Raw genomic sequence first — 12,092 nt, 5'->3', positions numbered from 1 at the left:
TCTGAGAAACCATTAATACTATCATTCACATTTTCTACATTCACACTCTCATAATTCTCATGTACAACCTTGCCATTTCTTGTGTTATCGCTATTTTCTTCATTCTGAAGTTTAACAAAAATATGACACACACGATCCGAAATACACTTCAATTCCTCATTCTCCCTACATTTTCTACACACATTCAATCCTTTATTATCATCTATCCACACTCCGACTGCACTCCGCAAAGCATACATTTCACAGCTAGTACACTGACTCATTTCTTTTATACTACCGTTCTTTGATAAAGATGGCGAACCATCATTACTGGCCGCCATTTTCCTTCGTACAGGTGCCATAATTATTGCAACGTGTTTTATCAAATAATAAGTTATAACACACTAAAAACACACAAATAGACACACTAAAATATGCAAGGCAAACAAAACTACGCAATATTAAGTAATTTTATCAACTATAACTGAAAATAATACTTATCAGGAGCTTGCACGAACACTACACACTACAATATAACCTCGAACCATGGACATAATAATAACATAACAAAATAACATAATAAAATATCATCTTCTAAAAATAGAGTACACATCAGTTTCTTTGCTATTCTTTCAAATCTGGCAATGAAATTGCCACACTGAAAGAAATCAAATATTTATTTTTGTAAACAAATTGAATAGAGAAAGATGGTTTGCTGTTTGTCATGCAACATGCATGCAATCAGGAATACATATCCATACTAGAAGTGGAAAAAGTCATCAAAAGCCTGAAATGTGGAAAGACAGCTGGAGTAGATGATATTCAACCAGAAATGCTCAAATATGGAGGTAAAAGTCGCACAGTGCCTGCACTGCATAGTTCAGAAGGCCTGGACAGAAGGAGGAATCCCAGATTCTCAGATTGGAGTAGAGCTCTCATAGTATCCATATATTCAAAAAAGGGAAATAAAATAATGTGAAATTAGAAGTATTTCCCTACTGAGTGTTCCTGGTAAGATTTCTGCAAGTATACTTGAGAAATGGTGAGGATTGTGGAAGGGAAGCTTGGTGAAGAACAAGCTGGATGCATGCCATATAGAGGCTATCAGGATCAGATTTTCACTTTATGACAAATAGTTGAGAAATCATGGGAATATAACAAAGATCTGTATTTAAGTATTGTAGTTCTGGAAAAGGCATATGACAAGGTACCAAGAGAAAAGTTATTCAAAATGCTAGGTGTCAATGGTGCATTATATCAAGCAATACATACTTTATTTGAGTTGTAAGTCAGCAGTTAGAATTGAAGGAAGTACAGGAAGATGGTTTAATGTTAAATCTGGTGTGAGACAAGGATATACATTATCCCCTCTGTTATTCATTATCTATATGGATCACATTATGAAGGAAAGTGGTATTAAACCTGATATCAAAATTGGAGATATTAATCTCAGCTCTTTACTTTATGCAGATGTTGTTATACTTCTAAAAATAGAGTACACATCTGCAAGATTCCATGACTAAATTGAGTAACTGTTGTAATAACTGTGTTATGAAAATCAGCAGTAGCAAGATGAAGACAATGAAAACAGGCAGAAAGATTGAAAATATCAACTTCATCGTGAATGGAGAACCCTATAGAACAAGTAAAACATTTCAGCTACTTAGGCACGATTTCTAGTGAAGATGTTAAGTTAAATATGGAAATAGGTAACAGAATCAACAAAGCTGGTGTGGTAGGAAGTCAAATGAATAAATTTATATGGAATAAGAGAGAAATTAGTCAAACCACTAAATTAGCTGTTTACAAGACAGTGTTGAAACCAATTTTAACTCATGGATCTGAGAGCTGGGATAGAAATAAAACACTTGACAAAGACCACAGATAGGTCTGAGGAAGATTAGGGGTATGAACAGATGGAATCAATAGCAATACCATTTAAAAACGAGGATATTAGGAAAGAACTTAACATTGTTAGCATCCAGGAAGGTGTTAGCATAGATAATCTGAGGTGGTAGGGGTCACTTAAACAGATTGGGAGAGGAAAGATTAGCAAAACAAGTATTCTCTGCCAGGTTGGCAAGAAAAAGACCTAGAGGAAGACCGAGATATAGGTGGATTGATACAGTAAAAAGTGCCTTAGAAGACAGAAATATAAAATCTGGTAATGTTGGTGTCTTGACAAGTAACAGATTAATTTGGAGGAAAATTGTTTATGGGAAATTAGTAATGATGTAAGTTTTTTCATGTTGTACTATCATATCCTGTACACCCCTAGAGTAGTGTTTCCCATTTTTTGGATCATGCCCCCCCCCCCCAGCATAATAGTCAGCCAAGTTCTGAAAATGTATAATATAAGTATTTTAAATAAAAAAGGAACATAGGTAAAACTATTTTTAATTTGACTTTCTTTAATGAATATAAATTTTATATTACACTTTGTATATTATAAAACATAAACGAACTGAACTCAGGAAAATAAAATCCAAGTTAATGTGATTCTTGAGCTTGATGTCTGCTGCAACAAGTTTTTATTTGAGGTACTAATTTAGTCAATTTCAATCCCAAATCCCCACGGTTTGTGATATTCAGATGATTTTTTTTTTTCAGTAACAAGTCATTTACAGCACTAAAGCCGCATTCAACTAAACATGATGATGGGAAGGGTAACAGTAATTTTTTGTAAAACTAGTTGAATTTCTGTATTTCATTTCTGTCTCATCAGAAAGCCATGCCATTGTCCCTTTTATGTTCAATAAAGTTCTAATAGACTCATCAGTTTGCTTTTCTGAGAGTTTCTTCTTGATACTCTTTTTATGTTGACTGCTGTATTTTGTCAGCCTTTTTTTCTCGGAAAGTCAGAGTTGCAACATCAACAATTTATCGCCGTCAGTGGTGATTATTTGACTATATCGGTGATGAGGTAACAAATGCAACATCATTTTCTAATTGCCCCTCTATGGGGGCGTACGCCCCACATTGGGAAACATGTGTCCTCTAGGGGATACATGTCAGGAATTTGGTGATGGTCATAATATTCTGTCTAACCAAGCAATTATTGTTGCCTCTAATTTACAGTCTACTTAAAATATGATGATATGCTTATGTGCATGCATGTGCATGTACCTGCATGCACATGCAGGTACTGCAAAAATGACTTCATTTTGTTAGATCAGTTTACTTGTTGGAACAGTTTCATTCCAGTAAAGGCCAAAATTGTCTGAGTGTTAATAACTTTCAGAACCCTCAGGTATAGTTGTGAAGGACAATATATTCTCCTTAGTGCAGGACTTTCCATTTTTGGTGCTCATAGTGTGCAAAAATTGCAGTCATTAAGTAATTTAATGCACCAGCTACAAAAGGGCAGGCATTGTAAAGAAATTTACAGGTGAAAACAAGAATATATATATATTTTATTTATTTATTTGTAATCACAGTATTCTGATGTTTTGTTTTAAAATGGCATACCTGTACTATTTTGTGTTTATATAAAAATAAGATGAATTAAGGATTATGTTTATAAGTAAAAGGTGATCACTTATATTTTCAGAAAGCTGTTCATGATACAACAAGTATGATATGGAAGTTAATGAATGCTATGATATCTAATGAACCTAATGTAAAATCTGTGTAAGTTTTATACATTGAATGTGTTATTTATGCTTACAGAGTAAATATTGAAAAAGCCTGCATTTGCTTAATTGTGTCATAATTTTTTTATTTCAAAGTTGATTTTTTTAATATATATATTTAATACCTATTAATTTTGAATGAGACATCTCATACAGATGAAACATTTGACACAGATATTGTTCAGATGCCTAAGTCAGATGTGCACATAGAGTCAGGCTTATAAATAAGTTGAAAGTAATATGGTGAAACAGTTATTTTAGACATACAGTTTAGAATAAGATGTTATAGAGGAGATATAAACTAGAGGTGACCAAATGCAGTATAATGAGGAGCATATGATACAGGGCATAGTAAGGAAATTTAATAACTTACAATATGTGAGATGATAGCCAAGAGTCAAGACGATTTGGGCCCATGAATACACAGGGAGAGGGAACAAATTTCCCACTCCTAGTCAGAGTGACCTGTAATATGCTGACTTGCAGATTGGCATTCATAACTGCTGTGAATAATGTGTCAGAAGGCATCTCCACCATGTAAGACCTTGGATAGATCTCACTTACATGCAGCAAGAGATTATGGCAGTAACTGAAACTGCCATATTTATAAAAAATGACAAAGTGGAGATGATGCGTAGATAATCATTTACATATATACTAATGCAAAAATCCAGTCCTGCTAGCACAGAAACTTGAACTCCATCACTGCACAGAGAACAAGCTTGATTCTTGGTCAGTAGCACACAGAACCTTCCTAATACACTGCACCAATATATGTGGCATCATTTACCTCAACAATGTCCATTCCCATTTCCAATCTGCGAAACCTCTCTCGACTCTTCCAATTACATACTCTTTGACTCCTTTCACCTTAAAAGTGAGGTTTGTGCATATGTTTGTTTTGATATACCTTGTCAAAGGTTGCCAAACCTGGAATATCCTGATTTTGGCCTTTGGCTAAAAATATCTGTACCCCTATTCTTCCACATTCATCTGCTTTCTTTACTGCTCTCCTAATGCTTCCAACCATTCTGAACTTTTTTATTTCCTTTCCTTCAAAGTCAGTATTCTTCAATCCAACTTCCCTAATAGTGAAGTCATTTTCCTTGGAGACTTCAATGTTCACAGCACCAGCTCACTCTCGTATTCCAGCTAGCAGCTAGCACGGAAACTTGAACTTTATCACCAATAACGTTACTCACATAGTACACATATCTACCATAATACCACACAACCCCAATCACTCTCTAAATATCTTAGACCTCTTCTTTACTAATGACTTATCTAAGTTCACTGTGATTGTAGTCTGTCCTCTAGGCATTTCAGACAACAGTCTTGTGCTGACCCCCCCCCCTTCCCCATGAAACAGCATAAATGCAATCACTCACATCCATTCATTGTATGGCATTACAAGAAAACCAGTTGGGATGATCTACACAACTACTATGTCATATTTCCTTGGGTGGATTATTGCTTCAGGCCATCTGACCCAAGCGTATGTGTGAACATGTCACTAAAATAATTCTTGTCAGCATGGAAACATTTATTCCCTATACCTCCCTCCCTTCCCATCCCCCTATCTAAGCCTTAGTTCTCTCACAGTGTGCCAAAGCTATACAAGAGAAGAATCAAGCATACAAAACTGGCTTGTATCCAAAACTAACTCCATCCACCTATATTGCTTATATCAAAGCCTGGAATAGCTGCAAGAAAACTATTAACATGTCAGAAACTGACTTTGAGAGCACTATAAAAATAGGAAACTGTCATCCTGTCCAAACAGCAGCCATGCATTCTGGTCTCTCTTTCCAAAGCCATCAGTAGCAACCTCTATCCAACACTGCTCCCACCACTATTATGTCCTTGATGGTTCTGTTGCATCATCACCTACAGAAAAGTCAACCTTCTGACTTCCTACTTCTCCAATTCCTTGTACTGCTGATTTTGGTAAATTCACCCCCCCCCTTATACACACAACTGTTACACACACACAATACTCAATTCTCACTTGTCCTTTTGCCAGAAAGAGATCAGAAAAATTTTGCTCAAATTGGATATCAAGACAGTCTCCTGTCCCTGACTGCATTCCTCCAATTGATGGTTTATGCTACAGAATTAACTCCCATTCTGTATTACCTTTTTATTTCACTGTCTTATTCAACTGGTATCTTTCCTGCAGTCTGGAAATTAGCTGACATTCAACCTATTCCTAAAAAGGGAAACAAACTGCATCCTATTTCTCTTATCCCAGTTCTTTTCAAAATAATGGAAAGAGTTGTCAACACTCAACTGCTATTCTACCTTGAATACTCTCAACTAATAAATGATTGCCAGTATAGATTTCATCACTGTTGATCAGTAGGCAATCTACTCATTTATTTCCCCATATCTTGACAAATACTAGGGTGGGTCTCAAGTGGTCCTTGACCTCTCCAAGGCTTTTGACCAGGTCTTGCACAAAGACCTGTTAAATCAACTATCATCATTTGGTCTTCATCCCCCCCCCCTTTCCTCCAACTTCTGCAGTTAGAGGAAGGCAGCCAGACGTTCACTTCATGTGAGATCTTGGATGAGTCCCTATATTCTAAGTATACAACTAATGCAGGGGTCCAACAAGGCCCTATTCTTTCATCCACCCTATTCCTTCTATATAAAAATGATCTACTTCAGTCCAGACTATCAACCCAAATCATTTGACAAACCTGGTAGTGCATAAATCGCCACAATCTCTAGAGACTTAACTACCACCACTACTACTACCACCTTAAATACAGATCTAAACTATCATCAACTAACCTTGTCAATTTTAGTGCTAGCCAAATGTGGTACTGCCTTATTTTCCATAAACAAGAACCATTCTCTTTCCGCCTTCCTTTTGACAACACCCCAATTCCTATGCATAATGAGATTTATTCTCTTGTGATAACACTAACCTCAAATTTCTCCTGCCACAAATATGTTACAAATATTGCTCCCTCTTCCCAAAAATTAGGTGTTTTGCTCAAGGCATTACTTAACTCCAAACAACTTCTAACTTTATACAAATCCATCCAACCATTGAATATTGTCCTCACAGCTGGGGTGGTGCCCCTAAGAGCTCCCTCGAGATACTGGACTCTGTACAGAAAAGGGCAGTCAGATTGATTAATGATCTCTCTCTCACTAATGCAATTCACTTACTTTCACACTGGCACTCAGTTTCTGCTGCTTGTCTTCTACAAATACTTTTATGGCCACTGTTCATCAAAATTAGCATCAATCATATTCCCACTCCCTGTCAAATCTTTTCAAATGTAAGCAGAAACTAATCAACACTGTCACAATACATCTCCAAACTCAGAACAAATTTCTCCTCCTCTTCATTCATCCCTTCCACTGTTGACCTCTGGAATGGTCTTCCATCTTATACGATTCCCAAAGAATACAATCCACAGCTCTTCAAGTAAATGTGAATAAGTTCCTTGTTGTTCATCCACATTAGTATTGTACCATAGATTTTGAGCAACCCCTTATGGAGATTGGTACACTGCATCTTGACTACTGTGCACAGATTTGGTCACCTGGATTTCTTGGTGAAGAAGAGTCAGAGGTGAGTGACCAAGCTGGTGACAGGTCTGTGAAATGATTCCTAAGCTGTGTGGGTTGCAAAGTTTATTCGATAGGCAGAAAAGAGAGGGCATGATAGAAATTTATAAATTATTAAAGATGTTCTATAAGATTGTTGTAAAGGAAATTTTCAATGTTATTATTATTATACAGGTATCTATTGAGTCAGAAGACTCATGAAGGGAGATCCATTTATTCACAGACCAGCCATTATTCACACAATACTATCATACTTCTCCTTAAACTCATTCACTGATGAAGCACCCACAACCTCCTCTGGCAGCCCATTCATCATCCTTCAAGCATAAAAACCTAGTCCTAACATCCTTGATAACAACACTCTTATACATCTTCCACTGGTGATCCTTGTACTCGCCCTTCTTGCCATGTATTGAAAACAGTCTTCAGTGTCAATCCTATAAAACCCCTTTAATAACTTAAATGTGTCTATCATGTCTCCTCTTTTTTCATCTATCAGCTTATTTTTGAAGCCTACAGACTGTCAGTCTATTCTCATAGGCAGTATTCCACAGACCTGTCATGTCTTTGTCACTCGCCTCTGGATCCTCTCCATCACCACAGAATCCAGGACTCCAGATCTGTCTGCAGTGGCCCAGGTGCGGTCTTATATGGGAAACAATAACCTCTCTATCCCTACTTGGTAGTGTGTTCTTCATCAGCCATGTCTGATGTGCCCATATGATAATAATAGACTAAAAGCATACTGTAAAATTCTTGTTGTATTATTTAAATCTTTGATCTTTTTTGCTTTAATTTTCTTATAGTTCTTCTATATGATGTTTCTTAACTATTAATTAATATTTTTCAGTTGCACAATCAACTCTTGGCTGCCACTTAATTTATTGATAGTGTGTGCAAAGCTTAGCTGACAAAGGGATTGCCTCTGGCGAGAGCCAATTCCTTTATTCCAATTCTGGTGCTAATCCTTCTTCAAATTTAGGAAAAATTTATTTGATTATGCTGTGCCATCCAAAATTCTAGGCAAGAGGAAATTTCATTGTCAAGGATCTAGCAATCAGACATGCACACTATTCCTTAAATCGATATTTTCTGTTCTAAACTTTGATATCATATAAATCTTAAATTTCTCTGCAGTTGTAGCTATATTTAAATGTTAACTCCACACAGATTCAAATTTTCATGAGCATTGCATTGAGACCAAGATTAGGCAGACTATTTGATTGACAAAAAATGGATTTATTCATTGAACTAAGTAAAATACAAATAACAACAATTATTTGGTTAAAAACTAAAGCAATCATACAGGCTAACATTAGTTAACAAAACATCTCCAGATCATTCTTAACATCCCATCCCACAAATCTAAGACCTGCAACATCAACAAAAGCAGCAAATAATATTATAAATAGCTTTGGATCTACTTGTCTAAGAAATATCCTGGATTACTCCTGGCAACACCACATTCACAACTCTACTATATTAGATGAAACCCAGCAAGATCCTCTAGTCAGCACTATTCAAAGAAACCAAATAAAATAGCTTGGCCACCAACTCAGACATCTTGATGCTCTGGTCTTCTACACCCCTACAGATGGAAAAAGAAAAAAAAAGAGGCCAATCCCAAACTCAATATTGGAAAAAAGTCAGCAATATTCTCCCCATTTCCCCCCAAATCTCTGCATCAGAGATTCGTCAATTAGCATATGACAGAGAAGCCTGGTTTTCCTTCACATCATAAGAACATCCAAGTCCTATCTTAGTGTACACATGCACTACAAATTTGTTTTGATTGGTTTCCCTATTTATAATTGTAAAATTATAAATAAATGATGATGATGATGATTCCTGAATGTGGAAGCATACAAATCTCATCCAAAGTATATTAAGGTCTACATCTTATCCCATTTATACTACAACATGTTCAATATGTTTACCTTCAATCTCGACGATCTTCCACAATTCTATCACAAAATTGTACACCACCTTCTGGAGGATGTCTGTTGGAATAGCCAAGATTTCATGCTTGATAAATGACTTTAGCTCCTCCAAAGTCTTTGTTCTGATACACTTTGTCTTTGAGATGTCCCCATAAAAAAAAAAAAAAAAAAATTTTAATTAAAAAAAAAAATTCAAAGGATTGAGGTCTGGTGAATAAGGTGCCAGTCAATTCTGCTTCTGTACTGCTTTGGATAAACCAAAGCAATGACATTCCCACGAAAACGTTTGTTCAGAAGCTGGAAAATGGATTCTATGTGATGGGGACGAGTACAGTCTTGCACGAAAAAGTGACCTGTGAGGCCAGAACCATTGAAGCCCTGAAGGAAAAGGAAAGGATCCCCATATTTGCCTGTTTTGCCTGTTCATGAACCCAAAAGTGTGCCTCATCTGAAAACCAGATGAGACCAGGGTCAATTTCTTAGTTCTGAATTCTTATGATCATTGCATTAGCAGTCCAATCTTGCTACCATGTTTGCCTCTGTGAGTGGCTATTGAGTCTGGATTTTATAGGAGACACTCTCCTGGTAGACTTTTTTGGGAAAAAGTTCGGGAAACATTCTTTCAGATGTTGATGTTTCCCGAACTTTTTCAATGTTTTTTTTCAGTCTTTGCTGTTGAAGGCCTGCCACTTTTAGAGTGATCATCTAACACTGACCCAGTCTTGCGAAATTTCTTGATGAGGTTTCATATTGGGTGCCTGTCTGGTCCAGCCTTGACACCAAACTTTACCTGAGATGCTTTTCTTACTTTTTCGGGTCTTTCTGATGATTGAATGTACTCTTCAATGATGAATACCTACACAGTAGTGTAGGCTGACATTTTTCATACCTGCAAAATGAAAAGAAAACCCAAATGGCTTGATGGCTGTAATGTGTTGGTAAAGGTTTTTTCCTAATTATACCAGCTAATTGCAGAGAAAATTGTATTTAAACTTGCTAGGTACATTTTGGGCTACTCTGTATGTATGTGTGTGTGTGTGTGTATGTATGTATGTGTATATATATATATATATATATATATATTTTTTTTTTTTTTAATTTATTTATTTTTATTTTTTTTAATGTATATTAGATCTTTCAGCACATCTGGTATGGAAATAAATCACCAGAACTGTAAGCAGTATTTGTTATCACTTATATCACTAAACATTCTTCACAACATCATTTACATGTTTACTTACTTTTGTAAGTACTTGTTTACTAATTTATGGCATGTTGATTATAGTCTTCCAGTAGGCTAACTACACACCAAACTGGATGTGATATTGTGAAAACATAATGAATGCCATCACATTTCAAACAAACAAAACTTGTATAATTAAGAGATCTCTCACATGACACCATGCTGATCATCTGATAGGTACAATTGAAATATTTAAAACTGAAAAGCATTACTGTACCATAGTTAGATTGAATCATGTATTTTGAATGAAAATAATATTTTCACTTTTATTTTCATTTACTAGTCTGACTGCATAATTTATTTTGTTATTGTCTTTTATAGCAGAAATATAACAAAACAAAACGTGTGGTCGGAAGTGAGGGGGATACTTCAAAATTATCCATTATCAGAAATAATTACAGGTTTAATAGATCATGCTAAGGAAGCTGCTTTATCAGTTAATGCAATGAATTATGAAGATTGTTCACAAGATACCTTTAATAAGTAAGTTTTTATACATATTTAAGTTAAAATGTAAAAAGCATTTGTAGAAGTCCTATCATACATCAAACAAGAACCTTTGTATCTCACTTGCAAGGGTATCATACAATATGTTATCTCTTCAAATAGAATGATCAGGATTTGATTTCTGTCATGAAATGTGCAATGAAATTTCCAAAAAAATTCCCAGCCAAAGCACCTTAGCATTAATGCTATTCTAAATAAAATTCTCTGTACCAAACATTTCACCTTAACAAACCATTTCTTAAGTTCCTTTCAGGTTTGTTATTATGAGATTGAGGTTTCAGCTGAAGACAGTTTATATGATCTGATATGGAAGTGGCAGGGCTTTGTGTTCTGTAAAACAGTCAGCCTAGCCTCTTAAGAAATGCTGCTATGGTCATAATATACAATTCTGCCTTGGTCACATAGTCCAACAAGCAAAGCATCAATAGAAGGTGCCCAAGCACCATTTACACATTGTCCTCTTCCTCCTTCCATTAGCGATAAGGAATAAGAGAAGAAAAATTATATACATAAAAGATGTTTTGCCATCTCAGAGATGGACAGCCTCTGGCACTTACAAACTGATGTTATTACCAAAATTATGTTAAAAGCTTGCAAGTTTTTAACATACTTTTAATATAAAATAAAAACTTATTGTTATAAAGACCATATATTTTACATGTAGGCGATGTTAATCACAACAGAACGATCACCTCAGGATTGGCACATCACTTTTCAACTTCGAACCACGCTATAGACTGGAATAACAGCTCCATGCCTTACGTAGACGAGGATTACAGACATCGAGTATTTAAAGAAGCGGCAGTTGTACTACGTATGGGAAGTAACCTAAACAGAAATTAAGGGGCCATTCTGAACGATACCTGGAAAAATCTAATTAACTCCCTCAGTTCAACAGAGCTACAGTACGCGAATAATCATATTACGCGTTTGCATGTAACGTGTGTTCATGATGCTGAGTAGTTATGTCATGCAAACGTGTCACCCTAGCTACCAAACAGATACTAACTATTCTTTGTATTTTTAAACCTTTTTTTGCATTTACCTTTTTTTTGTACTATGCAAGCCTTGATAAAGCTAGTCAGTTACTAGCGAAACCGGTAGGCAATTTGTAAGAACATAAGTACGTTATAAATATATGGTCTTTGTAACAATAAGTCTTTATTTTGTAACACTTTATGACCCAAAACATGTACAATTTAAATA

At 35.6% G+C, this 12,092-nt stretch overlaps 1 protein-coding gene across 4 annotated transcripts in view; it reads left to right on the top strand.

Moving 5' to 3' along the window:
• The window catches only part of LOC150098944 (uncharacterized), a 139,375-nt gene that overhangs the window by 48,955 nt on the left and 78,328 nt on the right, over positions 1–12,092 (top strand). For all 4 annotated transcript variants that reach the window (XM_090405425.1, XM_090405429.1, XM_090405426.1 and 1 more), the window contains 2 exons: positions 3,530–3,609; positions 10,701–10,862. In XM_090405425.1, the coding sequence (XP_090261551.1) occupies positions 3,530–3,609; positions 10,701–10,862 (242 nt within the window). The remainder of the gene's footprint in view (positions 1–3,529; positions 3,610–10,700; positions 10,863–12,092) is intronic.

This window comes from Typopeltis vanoorti, chromosome 15 (assembly GCF_054136105.1).
Source record: "Typopeltis vanoorti isolate ZY-2024b chromosome 15, IOZ_Tvanoo_1.0, whole genome shotgun sequence".
Lineage (NCBI taxonomy): Eukaryota > Metazoa > Arthropoda > Arachnida > Uropygi > Thelyphonidae > Typopeltis > Typopeltis vanoorti.
Note: the sequence above shows the minus strand (reverse complement) of the source record. Positions and strands in the feature narration are given on the sequence as shown.